At 54.3% G+C, this 18,661-nt stretch overlaps 1 protein-coding gene across 1 annotated transcript in view; it reads left to right on the forward strand.

The window, feature by feature from the left end:
- gfra4a (GDNF family receptor alpha 4a) overlaps window positions 1–18,661 on the forward strand; it is a 41,441-nt gene that overhangs the window by 15,215 nt on the left and 7,565 nt on the right. Inside the window, 3 exon segments of the mRNA XM_056589784.1 lie at window positions 3,356–3,695; window positions 9,122–9,231; window positions 13,104–13,238. Of these exon segments, the coding sequence (XP_056445759.1) occupies window positions 3,356–3,695; window positions 9,122–9,231; window positions 13,104–13,238 (585 nt within the window).

Below are 18,661 nucleotides of genomic sequence, written 5' to 3' on the forward strand. Positions count from 1 at the left end.
ACGTTCGCAAAATAACTGACACCTCCAGTTCCAGGTTTGCAAAAATGCCAGAAAAGCGACCCATCAAAACTGAACCTTAAGCTAGCACGAACGGCCTCAGCATTAGTGCCTGGCCACCCTCAGCGTCACCGTGGAGACCAACCCTGGCAGGGCGCTGATGTAACACCGCCATGTCACCTTGGGCTCCCTGGGGGACTTCACACGCTAACTCAGCAGAACAACACCGTGAATAAACAAAACCGAAAGTAAACACTCAACTAGAATGCAGCCGGTAGGATAGAGGTCAGACGGCTCCTACGTCCCTATCACTGCCCCCACCCTCCACTAGCCCAAAGGTTGGGGGGGGGGGGGGCGCGTTGGCGCTAATACGCGAGCGAAGGGTTGACCAACGGCGGTTGAGGTTAACATGGGACTCGCTCCCTCTCTCTCTCTCTCTCTCTCTCTCTCTCTCGCTCTCTCTCTCTCTCTCTCTCTCTCTCTCTCTCACTCTCACTTTCATCCCCTCTCTCTCTCTCTCTCTCTCTCTCTCTCTCTCTCTCTCTCTCTCTCTCTCTCTCTCTCTCTCTCTCTCACTCTCATCCCCTCCCTCCCTCTCTCTCTTTCTCTCTCTCTCTCTCTCTCGCCCCCCCCCCCCCCCTCCCCCCCCCTCTCTCCCCCCCCCCCCTCTCTCCCTCTCCCTCTCCCTCAGCATCACCATCACTGCCTTGGCTACTGGGAACAAAGTAAAAATAAACAGGGTGAAAAACATTTATATAAACGTGACGGCGGATCGGGAAAATAACGGAGCGGCGCGCGCAAGACGGAGTGACGGCCGGCGGCAGCCCACCGCGGACGTCTTCATCACTGGGCACGACAGGAAGTGTTTCGGTCGCCACGGTGACGCAAGGGGAGCAGGGCTTCGGAACAGCGTTAGACAAACGCACTGGGATCGGCCGGAGTCGGGGAATAACGGAAAGGAGTAGAGAGGAAGGATGGAGCGATGGGAGGTGGAGGAGGAGGGAGGAGAGGTGGAGGAGGAGGGAGGAGGGAGGAGGGAGGAGAGGTGGAGGAGGAGGAGGAGGGAGGAGAGGTGGAGGAGGAGGAGGAGGGAGGAGGGAGGAGAGGTGGAGGAGGAGGAGGTGGGTGGAGAGGTGGAGGAGGAGGGAGGAGGGAGGAGGGAGGAGAGGTGGAGGAGGAGGAGGAGGGAGGAGAGGTGGAGGAGGAGGGAGGAGGGAGGAGGGAGGAGAGGTGGAGGAGGAGGGAGGAGGGAGGAGAGGTGGAGGAGGAGGAGGAGGGAGGAGGGAGGAGGAGGAGGGAGGAGGGAGGAGAGGTGGAGAGGTGGAGGAGGAGGGAGGAGGGAGGAGGGAGGTGGAGGAGGAGGGAGGAGGGAGGAGGGAGGTGGAGGTGGAGGAGGAGGGAGGAGAGGTGGAGGTGGAGGAGGAGGGAGGAGGGAGGAGAGGTGGAGGAGGAGGGAGGAGAGGTGGAGGGCCAGAGGCGGGGGTCGGGTGGAGGGACGGATGGGTGAGGGGGTGGGGGTGGTTGGACGGGGTCTGGAGACTTGGGGGGTGGGTTGAACTGGAACTGGGTGGATGAATGAATAGATGGAGAAATAAATGGGTGGAGGAAAGTAGCGAAAAGATAGAGCGATGGATGGATGGATGGATCAGGGAAATATGTATAAAACCATCGACTAGAGCATAACAGTGCCGTTGAAAGGATGAGGCGTGAAGCAATAGACGAACACACACTGACGGGTGGAGGGAGCAGGTTTTGATGGGTGGATGGTGCAGGGGAGGATGATTTGAGGTGCTGACGGAGGGGTTAATGGCTGGATGATGGCCACGTGCGTTCGAAACGATGTGTTACAAAAAAACGAGAGAGGCGTCATTAGAGGCTAGGTGGCGGCGGGGGAAGATTGCGCCGCGATTACCCGCGCGTACCATCGCTCTGCTTTGGTGTCGGAAGGGCGAGGCACTCACCGAGCGAAACCCAACCGACGCTTTCCTCATTTAACACCCCCACCCCCCACCCCCACCCTACACCCCCAACCGTTTGCGGGCTCCTCTGCACGCAAGCGCTGCTGCTGTGCATAATCAGCCTGCTTTAGCTCTTCCTAAAGACGCGCTTTTTGTTATTCTTTTTCGCTTCCCCCCCATCCGTCATCAGTGCTTCTGAAAGGCATTCGATACCATCTCCAATTAGGCCCGGGATTCATTGGTAAACATCGTCTGGGATTTCCATACTCTTCCACCGCAGGGCCGGCTCTCAAACGCACGACCGCCGCGCAGCTCTTTACACATTCTCCTTGTGAGTGGTGAATGCAGAGAAATATGTAGTCGGAAATAATGAGAACCCGTGCATACGCCAACGTATCAGCACAAGCCACAAGGGCGCTTTACTACTTGTATCTCTCACCCTTGGGTGCACATACACATCGACCCCGCACAACGAACCGCTCTTTGAAATAAAGTTAGGCGATGGAAACGACAAACGGGTTTCCGGTTCCTCCGAAGGCGTTTTTCTTCTACGTGGTGAGAAAAAAACGAAAAACGTTAGGAACGCAAACCCTTCATTGAACCGGTGTTATGGAGGCTTGGGTAGAGGGTGGAGAGAGGGTTCGACTCCCCTGCGGAAGGGTTCCGGGTTCAAATTCCTCACAATTGTCCTGGAGTAAAAGTACGTAGAGGTGAGGACCCTGCTCAGCGGCCTTATAATATAACAGAGGTCCAACCTGAACCTGAGTATCGGCCGATACCGAGTATATGATACAGCATCTAGCACTGTGACCACTAACAGCACTTGTTCTCATTGAAGGGTTCTCTTACGATGACAGCAATGTATAGTCGGTTCAATTACTGTCTCCATTTTTTTTTGGGCGAGCAAGATAAATTACATTTATAATCTATAATTAGAATAATAGTATTTGCATTTTTGTAGTTAACGGTCCATGCGTCCATGTTTTTCCCACCAGGTTGCTCGAAAGCACATAGGTCGCAGAGGACGCATTTCCCATTCCGACGTTCCATCTCCGACCGCTGACGAACGCGGCATAACACTGCACGTGTTTGTGAGGTTCTTTGTCCGTGTATTAAACAAGCTGCTCACGTGATGGTATCGGATCAGCGCATAGACCGGAACCTCGATGGAGGTGAGACTTAAACAGTACCAGTTAGCAGGTAGCAGGTACCTCATTTTGGGGATCTTAACGCAAAAGAAGGCGGGCTAAGTTGAAGCAAGTTGAGCTGGTACTGTCGTTGGAAAAACGCCATTACGTACTCGCCGATACCCGATACTGCATTTTAAGGCAGTATCAGAGAAATCTCAGATGCTGGTATCGGTATCGTAACAACTCTCAATGTTGGCGTTCCTTCCCCAGAGTCGGAGGTGACCACGGTGAACCGCTGCCTGGACGCGGCCAAGGCCTGCAACATCGACGACACCTGCCAGAAGCTGCGCACCGAGTACGTGTCGTCCTGCATCCAGCCCTCGGCGCGCTCCGGCCCCTGCAACCGGGCCAAGTGCAGCAAGGCGCTGCGCAAGTTCTTCGACCGCGTGCCGCCGGACTACACCAACGAGCTGCTCTTCTGCCCCTGCACCGACACGGCCTGCAGCGAGCGCCGTCGCCAGACCATCGTGCCGGCCTGCTCCTACGAGGACAAGGAGAAGCCCAACTGCCTGGCCCAGCTGCGGGTGTGCTGGTCCGACTACGTCTGCAGGTATATACCGGCGCCGTCGGCTCGCCCCCCTGTGGCGTGGAGGGGGAACTGCGGGGGGGGTCCAGATTAGGGGATGATCTGCAGGATCGATCTGTTTGTCATCTCGGCCCACCGCTGGGCACCATGTGGTTCCCGACGGGGGTTTTGGGGGTGTTTGGGGTTCATGGTTCTTCCATGTTTTGGTTGCTGGGATATGTATCATTTCTTTGTTTTCATAAAATAGCAATCGCTGTTACTATCCGAAGGGTAGTTTTCAGTGTTTTTATTACTTTGGCGGTTTTATTGTTGCACGGGTGAGATGAACTGTGAATAGGTTCTGGAAAATAGACGACGTCTGCTTTGATTTCAGACGTCTGGTTTTTGGGTTTTCCTGTTGTGTTGTTTGTTTATGCACCCTGCCTCCACTCCACCTAGACCACCCTCCCCTCAAGCCCCCCCCCCCCCCCCACCAATAGTATTGTGTCAGTCAAGAGAAGAGTCTGCCGGTCAGGATGTCGTGATCCACAAGTAAACAAACGGTGACACACAACGTCCTCGACAACAACAAAAACAACAACAACTCAACCAAGCAGGACCCCGATACGTTCCAGACCGTCTCCGCCCAGCCTGCGGTTCTGATGGACACACACACGTGCACGCACATACACGTACACGCACCCGCACGCATGCACGCACACACGCACGTACGTTGGCACACGCACGCAGGCACACGCACGCACACGCACACGCACACACACACATACGTACACACACACGTACACACATACACACACACACACACACGAATGGTGTGTGTGTGTGTGTGTGTGTAAGCACACACACACACACACACACGAGGGAGTGTGTGTGTGTAAGCACACACACACACACTTACACTTACACATACACTTACACTTACACACACACACACACACACACACACACATACACACGCACACACACACACACCCCGCAAGGCAGAGCTTCAGAGGACCAGTCGGGGGTTAAGTACCACACACACGGACGCCATGACACTTCCCCGCGCGCCTGTCGAGAGGGAAGAGCCGTGCGACGTACGACGCACGTCGGGCCAACGGTCGTGTGATCGGCCCCCGCTCCCGAGACCCCCTGCTTGGGGAGGCTGTTTGGGCCCGGAGTTATTGACTGAGCACCACGCTGAGCGGCGCGGGTTCGAGTCCCACGCTCTCTCGCCGCCGTACCCGGGGCGCCCACGCCAGCGCGGATCAGAGCGATAAGAGAGGGCCGTGTGTTGCGTATCCATGGCGATAGGCCGAGCTGGCACGCTGCGTTCATCAGGGCCTAATTAATGGACCTCCTTTTATCCTGCGTGCCGAGGCCTGGGGGGGGGAGGGATGCGGGGGCGAGAGGCGGTCGCCAGGGAAACGGTTCTGAGCCAAGTGAGCGGCCATGTATTAGCGGCCGGGCAGCCAAGTGACCGCAGGGCCGCAGCATCGCTGAGCATCTGAGACGACTCCGCTCCTCCATCAGGACCACCAGCTCCTCCACCCCCTCCATCAGGACCACCAGCTCCTCCACCTCCTCCATCAGGACCACCAGCTCCTCCGCCTCCTCCATCAGGACCACCAGCTCCTCCACCTCCTCCATCAGGACCACCAGCTCCTCCACCTCCTCCATCAGGACCACCAGCTCCTCAGCCTCCTCCATCAGGACCACCAGCTCCTCCGCCTCCTCCATCAGGACCACCAGCTCCTCCACCTCCTCCATCAGGACCACCAGCTCCTCCGCCTCCTCCATCAGGACCACCAGCTCCTCCGCCTCCTCCATCAGGACCACCAGCTCCTCCGCCTCCTCCATCAGGACCACCAGCTCCTCCGCCTCCTCCATCAGGACCACCAGCTCCTCCGCCTCCTCCATCAGGACCACCAGCTCCTCAGCCTCCTCCATCAGGACCACCAGCTCCTCCGCCTCCTCCATCAGGACCACCAGCTCCTCAGCCTCCTCCATCAGGACCACCAGCTCCTCCGCCTCCTCCATCAGGACCACCAGCTCCTCCGCCTCCTCCATCAGGACCACCAGCTCCTCCACCTCCTCCATCAGGACCAGCAGCTCCTCCGCCTCCTCCATCAGGACCACCAGCTCCTCAGCCTCCTCCATCAGGACCACCAGCTCCTCCACCTCCTCCATCAGGACCACCAGCTCCTCCGCCTCCTCCATCAGGACCACCAGCTCCTCCGCCTCCTCCATCAGGACCACCAGCTCCTCAGCCTCCTCCATCAGGACCACCAGCTCCTCCACCTCCTCCATCAGGACCACCAGCTCCTCCGCCTCCTCCATCAGGACCACCAGCTCCTCCGCCTCCTCCATCAGGACCACCAGATCCTCCACCTCCTCCATCAGGACCACCAGATCCTCCACCTCCTCCATCAGGACCACCAGCTCCTCCGCCTCCTCCATCAGGACCACCAGCTCCTCCGCCTCCTCCATCAGGACCACCAGCTCCTCCGCCTCCTCCATCAGGACCACGACCTCCTCCGCCTCCTCCATCAGGACCACCAGCTCCTCAGCCTCCTCCATCAGGACCACCAGCTCCTCCACCTCCTCCATCAGGACCACCAGCTCCTCCACCTCCTCCATCAGGACCACCAGCTCCTCCGCCTCCTCCATCAGGACCACCAGCTCCTCCACCTCCTCCATCAGGACCACCAGCTCCTCCGCCTCCTCCATCAGGACCACCAGCTCCTCCGCCTCCTCCATCAGGACCACCAGCTCCTCCACCTCCTCTATCAGGACCACCAGCTCCTCCACCTCCTCCATCAGGACCACCAGCTCCTCAGCCTCCTCCATCAGGACCACCAGCTCCTCCGCCTCCTCCATCAGGACCACCAGCAACAAACACACGCACACACACTCAGACAGACATTAATAAACACGCACACAAATTCACACAATAACAAACACACTCACACACACTCACACATTAAACCGCACACACAGACACACTCAAACACACAATAACACACGCATTAAACACACACACACACGCACACATACACACACACACACACACACACACACACACACACACACACACACACACACACACACACACACACACACACACACACACACACACACACACACACACACACACACAGTGATCAGTACCACGGGGGCCTGCTCCCCGGGTTGGACCGGTGCGTCTCCTCAGACGCGCTGGAGCGGCGTCCTGCTGACCGCTCAGGGTCACCGGCTCTAATCTACTTCCTCCTGACCCGTCGGGAGACACGGGGGCCGTCCCACCCCTCATTGATCCGCTTCATTTACTCCCCCCCGCTACCTCCCTCCACCCCTCCAGCTCTCCCTCCCCCCTCCCTCCCCTAGACCACTCTCCCATCCATCCTCCCTCCCCCCTCCTTCCCTAGACAACTCTCCCAAGAGAGAGAGAGAGAGAGAGAGAGAGAGAGAGAGAGAGAGAGAGAGAGAGAGAGAGAGAGAGAGAGAGAGAGAGAGAGAGAGAGAGAGAGGAGAGGATGGGAGGAGAGAGAGAAGAAAAAGGGAGGGAGGAGGAGAGAGAGGGAGGAGAAGAGAGAGGAGGATATATATGTACTATATGTATATATTTATGCAATGTATCTGTAGTAATCTAATCTTCTGGAGAACGGGTTTGAGCTTCCAGAGAGCTGGGCTACAGTACCCGGTCTCTGGGATATGTTCCCCGGTCCCTTGGGTACGGTACCCGGTCCCTGGGCAACCCGGCCCCTGGGCCACGGTCCCTTGGCTATGGTACCCGGTCCCTATTAAGGAGCCAAGACCCACTTTAACCCCTCATTGACTCCTGAAGACCTGGCAGAGAGCCCAGACACTACTCTCTCTCTCTCTCTCTCTCTCTCTCTCTCTCAGAGAGAGAGAGAGAGAGAGAGAGAGAGAGAGAGAGTGAGAGTGAGAGTGAGAGTGAGAGAGAGAGAGAGAGAGAGAGAGAGAGAGAGAGAGAGAGAGAGAGAGAGAGAGAGAGAGAGGGAGAGTAGGAGAGAGTGAGTGAGAGAGAGAGTGAGAGAGAGAGAGAGAGAGAGAGAGAGAGAGAGAGAGAGAGAGAGAGAGAGAGAGAGAGAGAGAGAGAGAGAGAGAGAGCGAGCAAGTTAGGAACAGAGGGAGGGAGACAGAAATATGCAAATAGGATGTATCTATATGGAGAGTAGCAATAATGTAAGAGAGAGAGGGAGGGAGGGAGCGAGCCAGAGGCACCGATGCAAGGAGGAGGAGAGGGTCGATACCAATAGAGACAGAGATGAGAAAGAAAGAGAGATAGAGAGCGAGAAAGTGAAGATGGGGCGAGGAGGGACATGTTTTTCTCTCAGAGGACCTGATAAAGGGAGCACTGTATTGGGTTCAGGGAGAGTGTCACGCTTATGGGATCACTTCGCTGGCTGGCTACTGGCCTGCAGGCAACATCACTAAACACCGATCCCGGCTAGCAGTAGTCACGGACAAACAGCGTTAGAGTGGACGCATAGAGGAGCCAACAAAAAACCACAGCTACACCCAGTTGCTGCCACCTCATGTCATGGTTGAACAGAGTCCTAGCTTAACACAGTTACCGCTAACAGAGTTAGACTGAGTTTGGGCTTGACAAAGTTAAGGCTAAAACAAAGACGTCAGAGCTAACATAGAGCTTATCAAAGCTAACGCAAGCCACAGGTAAACCTGTTTAAAGCTACAGACAAGTCATAGCTGTGTCTAGCCTGCACTGGAAATAGCTAACACCAGTCGTGGCGGCTAACATGACCTCCAGCTATCACAGAAACCGCAGCTCTGCAGCATCATCAGCTAACACTTAACCATAGATATACTTACTAGATATCGCATTCGGCGGCCATTTTGCCGTGGGGAAACCGCTTTCCTGAATGAATCAACGTCTGATGGGGCAGAGGTCCTCTCTCAGTCAATATCATTCTAAATCGCCTTGTTTTTAAGCTATCTTCAAGCGGGTTGCCTTCTTACATAATTCAGACGTGTGTTCTTGGTAATGATAGTAAAAATATATATCGATCTTGTATTTTTAATTGATTTTGTCTATCAATACCACAAACACGCCTCTGATGTCTGAAAGAAGGCGATTTAAAGTGACTGGGAGATGGTGGCGGCATTAACGCATACCTTCCAATGAACAGCGCAGCTCAGGCGATATCTAGTCAGTTTATACATCTATGACACTTAACCAAGACAATGCTAGCACAAAGCTAACATGCGGATGCCCTGTTGTTGTCCCTGCAGGTCATGTTAGCCGCCACGACTGGTGTTAGCTATGTCTAGCCTGCACCGGAAATAGCTAACACCAGTTGTGGCGGCTAACATGGCCCCAAGGCTAACACAGGAACAACAGCTCTGGAGCATAATCAGCTAACACTTTAACCAAGACGACGCTAGCACGAAGCTAACGTCCAGATGCCTTGTTGTTGCCCCTGCAGGTCCCGGTGGGCCCAGTTCCAGTGGGACTGCCAGCCGTCGGAGACCACAGCTAGCGGCTGCACACAGGACAACTACGGGGCCTGTCTGCTGGCTTACACCGGCCTGATAGGTAAGACGCCCGGTTCCCACGCGACCCGGTCTCACACCCAGAGGGTTATAACTAACTAATGATCACGTTGGTCCACAGCTGGTAATGTAGTTTCACAATAACGCCTCTACAATATTAAGAAGGTTTCAACAATAGGTTTCTGTCTGCGAATACAGACATGATGGCTGACATTTATTTTATTCTCACTGGAAAATGCAATATTTTGATGGGTTTCAAATTGGTTTTGATAACATTTCTTGCGAGACATCTGCATTTTATTGTCCTAATCTTTTTTTCCATGATTGTATATGACGTTTAGTTTGTCAGTTTTCATGAATACTCTTTTGAGGTATCGCCTGAAAATAGCTACGGTGGTTGATATAGACGCTGCTATCACTGAAACACTCAGCTGCCACGCTCCACGTCGTTATGGCAACGAGTGCCTAGTCGTTATACACTACATTCCCCGATATCAAAATCATAACGGCAGTTGCTCAAAATACGTAACCGCATGTGACGACGTGGGGACATATTTGTGACATCACAAATATGGGCAAAGGGTGTAACTCTGAAGCTTCTAGTGGAACATTTGCGTATAAAAGAAAATAGTCTTCGATTGAAGCCATTTCCAAACACCTCTCAACTGTCCTTGAGTTAAAGTACTCTTACAAAGTATGAGCAGGTAGATAGTCAACGAACTGTGGTGTTGGAGGTTGTGTCGTGGGGGGGGGGGGCATAGGAGAGGTAGATGTCAGACAAGGTGTGACACAAAAGCATAAATCACGGGCGGATGAAAGGGAGTCTTGCGCTGTGCTGACGTGCGTCCGCGTGATCGATGGCACCGCTGATTGATGCGACTGAGCCGGGGTAGGGCCAAGTTGTCCGCTTTTACGAGCGGAGCAATTACAATTATCGACCGGCATTCCCGAGATTACCCCCGGCTCCAGGGGCCAGGAGTCACTAAGGGAGTCATTGTAGTTTGACGTCAGATAAATAAGCTGAGGTCTGCGCATTAAATGGCTGTTTAAAAAGGCTGGCCTTTGTCCGCGATGCGTTATTATGGAGCGACGATGGAGATGGAGGAATGAGCTTGATAGATATCGAGGGTGAGAGAGAGAGAGAGAGAGAGAACGGGAAAGAGAGGAACAGAGAGAGATGATTGCGAAAGAGAGATTAACACTCAGAGTGATCAGAGTGGAAGAGAGATGGAGAGAGAGAGAGAGAGAGAGAGAGAGAGAGAGAGAGAGAGAGAGAGAGAGAGAGAGAGAGAGAGAGAGAGAGAGAGAGAGAGAGAGAGGGAGAGAGAGAGAGAGAGAGAGTACAGAGATGGAGAGAGAGAGAGAGAGAGAGAGAGAGAGAGAGAGAGAGAGAGAGAGAGAGAGAGAGAGAGAGAGAGAGAGAGAGAGAGAGAGAGAGAGAGAGAAAGAGAGAGAGAGAGAGAGAGTACAGAGATGGAGAGAGACAGAGAAAGAGAAAGAGACAGACAGAGCGAGATGGAGACAAAGTGAACGAGAGATGGGGAGGGTCAGAGAAAGATAGAGAGAGATGAGAGACACACAGAGGGAAAGAGATAGACAGAGAGAGTGAACAAGAAATTGAGAGATGGAGAGAGACAGACAGGAGAGATGGAGAGAGACAGACAGAGAAAAATAGGTTGATGTGCCATGAGAGAGATCGTGAGAGGTTCTGCCAGGGAAAAGCAAAAAGCACATTTTCTTGTCATTTTAGATTGCTCTCTTTCCTCCCTGACTTCTTCAAAGTAAAGGCGTTTTACCTCCGCATCCTGTCAACGTGCCCCATGCCCTCAGGAAACCGCTTCTAGGAAATAAGAAACAAAAGCTCTCCTTCACAAAGCAGGAGGAACAAGTACTTCAGTGGAATCTCCAGTGGCTGCAAAATAACTTTTACAAGAATGTCCTCTGCGGGCCACCATACGTTCATCAAAGATTGCCAGCTTGCGCCACTGTTCAGTCAGGAAATCAATGAAAATACCGGTACTGGTATTTCTATGACATTTCTATCCTAGTATTGTGGTGTAGTTGAGAAATGTCAGAACGGATTTAACCGTTTAGAGTGGCGCCCTTTGAACATTTAGCTCAAATTAACCACAGAAACACCTCATTAAACCCAGACGGAAATAGAAAATTGCGTCTTTTGGGTTTGTGATCGCGGGAGGCATGCTACGCAGAAGGTTACCACGGTGATCAGGGTGCTAAGCTGGTCTGTCGGCATGGTTACGTAATGATGGCGCATTCGCCACTTCCGTTCAAACAACGCACGAGTAGGAAGAAGATCTAGAACTGGCCTTGCCCAAGGGGCGGACGGGCAGTCGGTCCAGGGAGCCAGCAACCCCTTTGATCTCTGGCCGGAAACAAGTGGTTTAATCCTTCGATACGACGCCTCTCCACTTCCCACACATGGGGCAGCCTTGCTCAGACAGCGTTGACCTCGGCCGGGCCCCCCCCCCCCCCTGACCCTCGGCCCCTCGGGGTAAACAAGACCCCTCACACACACTGGAGCATTAACAGAACCTTACTGGCCCAATTAGCCTTAATGCCTTGAAGTGTAGTCAGAGCGAGTTCTCAGCCAGGGATTACATTTTACATTTAGGGCATTTAGCAGAAGCTTTTATCCAAAGCGATTTACAACGGTTCATGCGCACATTGACAAAGCGACGATTGAGTCGACCACGCAGGGCGACAGCCAGCTCGTCAGGAGCAGTCAGGGTGAGGCGTCTGCCTCAGGGAAATACCGACACTCTAGGAGGAGCTGAGGATCGAACTAGCGACCTTCTGATTACCTGACGGGTCAACGGGTGTCCGGAGGTGAAGCATGGACAGGGAGGAGGACAGGATCTGGGCACGGAGTCTGGATCACATCACTGTAGACGTCCTCCAATAAGGGCAGCGTAGAAGAAGCCTGAATCACTGAGGGGCGGCATGTGGCTCAGAGGGTAGAGCGGGTCGGCTGGTAACCGGAAGGTCGCTGGTTCAATCCCCGGCTCCTCCGAAGCTGAGTGTGGAGGTGTCCCTGACCACGGACAACTCCTCCTGAACAGCAGCTCAGGAGGTAGAGCGGGCCGACTGGTCACCCGAAGGTTGCTAGTTCGAGTGTCGTGATGCCCCTGAGCAAGACACCGCACCCTGACTGCTCCTGACGAGCCGGCTGAGGCTTGCGTGGTTGACTCCGCCGACGGTATGTGTGAGTGTGTGGTTGAATGTGAGGCAATATTGTAAAGCGCTTTGAGTGGCCGCTGGCTGGAAACGCGCTGTATGAATGCAGTCCATTTGCTGAATAGGTAGGCAATAAATCCTAAAAACGATTCAGGGTGGTTCATCATGTGAAGGGCGTCTGTGTTACCGTGGCGATGACGGATGTATCCGGTCGCTAAGTAAGAAGTGAACGACATTTTGGTGAAGTCTTTTTCTTTACGGTTTTCTTTTTTTAATTTTGTTTCTTTTTATAGAGTGAGATGGAGGGGGAAGGTATGGATTCGAACCCGGATCCCTGCGATCAGGACTGGGCCTTAAAGGTCCCATGACATGCCACCAGTTGTGGGCTGATTAGCCGTTACAAGCCGCTTTGGAAATCTGTCCCTTATGACATCACAGGTGGGCGTGTCCACCTAGATGTGTGCTGGATAGATCAGTCTACCAGCCTACCCAGTGGACTGTAGCATGCGTCGCTCATCTATCAGTCACACATCTAGGTGGACACGCCCATCTGTGATGTCATAAGGGACAGATATCCAAAACGGGTTGTAATCAGCCCACACCTGATGGCATGTCATGGGACCTTTGAGGGTACGCGCTCTACCAGGTGAGCCATCGGGGCGTCCCCCGGTAAAGTTACTTTTTTTAACCAATCCCTGTTCCCCGTTCGTCCTACTCCAGGAAGCACCATCACCCCCAACTACCTGGACAACTCCACGTCCAACGTCGCCCCCTGGTGCTCGTGTGCGGCCAGCGGGAACCATCGGGAGCAGTGCCACCTCTTCCTGGAGGCCTTCCAGGACAACGTGTGCCTCAGTGGGTCCACACGCACACACACACACACACGCGCACACGCACACACACACACACACACACACACACACACACACCTATACACATACACGCTCATGCACATACACATTAGATACACCCACATACAAATGCAAGCGCACATTTAAACACACACACACACATTTGCATACATATACATGCACACACATACACAGACACACACATACACATCCGCACACACACATTAAAAAACACACGTATACACATACACTTATGCACGTACTTATGTACACACACGCATATACAGAATAACAAACATACACATAAACACAAACACACACACACACGTACACACACACGCACACAAATATACACAATCACACACATACACAAATACACACACACATACACACACCCATACACAAACACTCACATTCACACACAGAGACCAATGGGTGCTCCGACAGGGGTCCAGGCATCAAACCGCCGGCTCTCTCTGGTGCTTGTGACGGCTGTGGGGAGGCCCTCCTATGCAGTGGTAAAAGGGCTCATTTGGCCGAACTGAAAACCAAATGATGAGCTCCACGCTGGCCTCACTGGGGCCCCTCTGCTGAAGCAGCCAAACTCCAGCAGTTATTTTCCTCTGAACCCTAGGGGTACTTATTCTGACGTCAGCCACTCCCTCTATTCGCACTCTTATTCTCTTTCTCTCACTCTCACCCTAGAGCTCTCTCTCTCTCATCCTAAATCTCTCTCTCTCTCTCATTCTCTCTCTCACTCACTCTAATTCTCTCTCCCTCTCTCTTTCCCTCTCTCCCAGTATCGCTCTCTGTCTGTCTCTCCCACTCGTTCTTTCTCTTTCCTTATCTCCCTCTCTCTCTCTCTCTCTCCCACTTGTCTCTCGGCATGTGCTCTCAAAGACACCTTGCCCAAAGCGAGACTGAAGAGGCAGAGATTCAAGTGGTTAGCATGAGAGAGAAATAAAATAAATAAAACGTAATCTTTATTTTCAAAGCTCAGAAATAAAATAAACTGATAGTCGTGTTTGCCCACTTAGGGAATAAGAGTAAATAAACACGCGACCCAAACTACAAACCCAACCGCTCCCATAACGACGCAGGCACTTAGCGATGCGAAGGCAAAACAAAAAAGGCTCTCGTCTCCTCTGCTGGAGCGTGGCGCTAATCAACGCTAACGAGCCGCACGCGGCAGTCAGCGGCAGTCTGGCAGGCGGAGTCTGTCGCTGAGCGACGGAGGGGAGACGCGTTGCGCCGGAGCTCCGGGCCGTCAATCACGGAGCGGCTGCCGCGGCTGCCGCTGCGGCTGCTGCTTTAGTTTAAGGCCACGCAAACTTTGGGGGAACTACTTTCCATTTTGGACGGCGCAGCGGTGATGACAACAGCGGAACAGAGGGAGCTAATTGCTGACAGGATTACCCGGACACGGGAAGAAGTGGGATGCGAAACCCCGCCCACTTTCAGACAGAGCGCCAATTAAAGTTGACGAAGGACTAATTCTGGTTTTGAAGTGTCAGGAAGTGACAATCGCATTGAGAATAGTTGGCGTGAAATTCAACACGTTAATTAAACGCAGTGCTTTGATTCGTGTGTGTGTGTGTGTGTGTGTGTGTGTGTGTGTGTGTGTGTGTGTGTGTGTGTGTGTGTGTGTGTGTGTGTGTGTGTGTGTGTGTGTGTGTGTGTGTGTGTGTGTGTGTGTGTGTGCATACATGAAGGTCTCGCCAGCGATGACTCGCTCCATGACGTTGAGTCAACGTCTTGTTCTGCCGAGGACCCCCTCCCCATGTGTTGCCAGCTCCTGGGGGGTCTGCAGCTCGTAACCAACCCAGCCCCCCTCCCTCCCCCCCCACCCCCCCCCCCGTACCAGCGCTGTTTACTGGCACGGCCGGGAGAACACTCCTACCCTGCCATCGCTGGGACCGGTTTCCTGCCGATGGGAAACACATTAACAAGAAACAGGGAAGACATGAGTACACGCCCCCCCCCCCCCCACCCCCCCACCCCCAGTCCTCTCGGCCCCCCCCCCCCAGTCAGGCAGGGTCGTCACCGTTCCACTGCGTCCCGGAAAGCAAATTGCACGCTACACACGCACACAACTGTCGCCCACGCCAACTTGGGGGACGCCAACGCAGCGCAAGCGTTCGTAGAACACGCCACTCAGTGATCAGGGGGCGTGGTGGAGGAGGAGGAGAGGGAAGTGATGGGGGTGGAGGAGTTGATGGTGGTGGAGGAGGTGGAGGAGTTGATGGTGGTGGAGGAGGTGGTGGTAGTGATGGTGCTGCTGGAGGTGATGGTAGTGGTGGGGTTTGAGGAGAAGATGGAGGTAGAGCTGGTAATGGGGGTGGTGGTGGAGGTCAAGGGGAAGCTGGTGGAGGAGGTGATGGAGGTAGATGGTAGAGACGATGGTGGTGGAGGAGGTGGTAGTGGTGGAGGAGCTGATGGTGGTGGAGGAGCTGATGGAGGCAGAGCTGGTAATGTGGGTGGTGGTGGAGGTGATGGTGGTGGAGGAGGAGATGGAGGTAGATAGTGGAGGGGTGGTGGAGGTGAAGGTGGAGGGGTGGTGGAGGTGGAGGGGTGGTGGAGGCCGTCTCGCTGAAGCAGGCCCGGGGACGGCCTCTGATGACTTTGTAATTGGGCGTAATTTGGTTTCCTGTCTACGGATTAATGAGGCGAGAGAGAGAGAGAGAGAGAGAGAGAGAGAGAGAGAGAGAGAGAGAGAGAGAGAGAGAGAGAGAGAGAGAGAGAGAGAGAGAGAGAGAGAGAGAGAGAGAGAGAGGGAGAGAGGTAGAGAGAGGGAGAGAGGGAGAGAGGGAGAGAGAGAGAGAGAGAGAGAGAGAGAAAGAGAGAGAAAGAGACAGAGAGACAGAGAGACAGAGGGAGAGAGAGAGATTCAGAGGGAGGGAGGAGGAAGGAGAGAGAGGAGGAGGAAGGAGAGAGGGTAGAGGAGAGGAGAGGATGGAGAGAATAAAAACGGAAAAGCATGAAGTTGGAACAGAGCAAAGTGAGGAGTGCGAGAAGATAATGCATATAAAGGATAGGGCGAGAGAGGGAGACAGATCCAGAGAGAGAGAGAGAGAGAGAGAGAGAGAGAGAGAGAGAGAGAGAGAGAGAGAGAGAGAGAGAGAGAGGGCAAAGACACCGACGAGTTTAAATGAAAGGAGGAAGGAGGAACAGGAGCGAGGCCGGAGCCCTCAGCGTGAGGAGAGAGGAGGAGGGAGGAGGAGGGAGGAGGAGGGAGGAGGAGAGAGGAGGAGGGAGGAGGAGAGAGGAGGAGGGAAGGGACACGGACGGGAGAGAGGAGGAGGAGAGGGAGGGTAACTCCTCCTGCTGCTGCTGAGCCACGAGGAGCCGCGATGCTCCAAAACAGCTGTCCAGCCGTCCCGCCCTAATAACCCCATCACTATGCAGTCTGCACCCCTCCCTCCCCCCCCCCCCCCCCCCCCTCCACAGTAAGGGGAGGAGGGGGAGCGCCTCTAATAGCGAGAGGACAAACGGAGGTGAGACTCATTTATTTCTCTTTATTTTCGTCCCTTTTCATTCTTCCGATCTGGAAGGTTAAGAGGCGGTGAGGAGCCGGATAAACACCAGGGGGAGGGAGGGGGGAGGGAGGGGGGAGGGAGGGAGGGAGGGAGGAGGGGAGAGGGTGGGGGGAGGAGGGAGAGGTTGGTTATAGTGGGGTAGGGGGGCGGGGACTCCTAAAGTCCTCTCGAGTTTAGTTACACTGGAGATGGTGAGAGGAGAGGGAGGGAAGGGAGGGTGGGAGGGAGGAGAGGGAGGGAGGAGAGGGAGGGAGGGAGGGGAGGGAGGGAAGGGAGAGAGGGGGGGAGGGGGGAGAGGGAGGGAGGGAGGGGAGGGAGGGAGGGAGGGGGGAGAGGGAGGGAGGGAGAGGAAGAGGAAGGGAGGGGAGGGAGGGAGGGAGGGGGAGAGGGAGGGAGGGAGGGAGGGAAGGGAGGGAGGGAGAGAGGGAGGGAGAGGGAGGGAGGGAGGGAGGGAGGGAGGGGGGAGAGGGAGGGGAGGGAGAAAGGGAGAGAGGGGAGGAGAGGAGGGGAGTAGAAGGAGTTGATGGAGGGAGGGAGAGGGAGGAAAGGGGGGAGTGGTAGGATGGATGGAAAGATGCCAGAGAGGGGGAGGCATGTAAGGAATGATGGAGGAGGATGAAGAGGGGTAGGGGGGGATGTTGGGGGGATGTCTGGGGGGGGGGGGGGTCGAAGTTGTGATGTCATCGCCGACTCATCGCCGACGTGACGGGACGGCATCGAGGACGCGAGCAAACACTTAGTACGGGAGCTGTCACACTGGGGAGACGCATCGGGCGGGCGACATAGACCAACAGCCGGAGCGCCTCTCTCTCTCTCTCTCTCTCTCCGTCTGGCCCATCAGTCAGCAGGGCTAGCTGAGTGACGCTACGGCTAGCTCACCGCTAACGACACACTCTACCACCTGCGCTAGCCGTGCTAACGACCGCCGCCGCCGAGTGCGTCCGTCTGTAGCCCCGCGGTGCCGTGTGGATAAAGAGACCCTCACACACTCATGATCATACACACACACTCACACACACACACACACACTGAGTCTCTCACACACTCATGATCATACACACACACTCACACACACACACTGAGCCTCTCACACACTCATGATCATACACACACACTCACACACACACTCATTATCACACACAAACACTCACACACACACTGACTCTTATACATAATCACAGACGCAAATACATAACATAAACAATCACACACACATTGTCTTTCTCACACTCATTATCACACACACACACACCCACACGTCAACACAACACACACACACGGTCTCTCACTCACACTCATTATCACATACACCCACACACGTGCACACAATCTCTTTCTCTCTCGCTCGCTCTCTCTATACATCTCTTTCTCTAGACATTGAACGACATTGGTTTCCCAGCCTTCCCTCGATCCCACACACTCTGCAGTGTGCAGGAGGAATATGTAACAGCAACAACATGACCCTTGGCTTAAAGACCCTTTCTGCGTTGCTCTCTCAGCTCCATGCAAGTGTACGATGTATTCGTGAAATGGTCCGTGCGTTTGTACAGAGGATATGTTAAACACTTTGGATTCATGCCAAAGTCTCGCTTGTGAGTGAGCCTGCAGTCAGAGAGCCATCGGTCTCTGCTGCTGACAGACAGAATCGTGTCATTCCTACTGTCTAAGCGTCCTCATCCATCAGAGAATACCTGGTACAGAGAATGTAATAGAGGATTCTCCAGCGCACGTCTTCATCCGAGCGCACTTTAATTGAAGTGACTTTCACGCTAAAGTAATTGTGGCACAGAGGAGACCATTAGCCCAATGAAAACGGATGCCTTTGGAATACTAATCTGCCGTTTGTTCGTCCCTCGTTCAGACCCTGGTGAACGCGTGCGTGCAGTGATGT

This window comes from Gadus chalcogrammus, chromosome 5 (genome assembly GCF_026213295.1).
Source record: "Gadus chalcogrammus isolate NIFS_2021 chromosome 5, NIFS_Gcha_1.0, whole genome shotgun sequence".
In the NCBI taxonomy this organism is placed as follows: Eukaryota; Metazoa; Chordata; class Actinopteri; order Gadiformes; family Gadidae; genus Gadus; species Gadus chalcogrammus.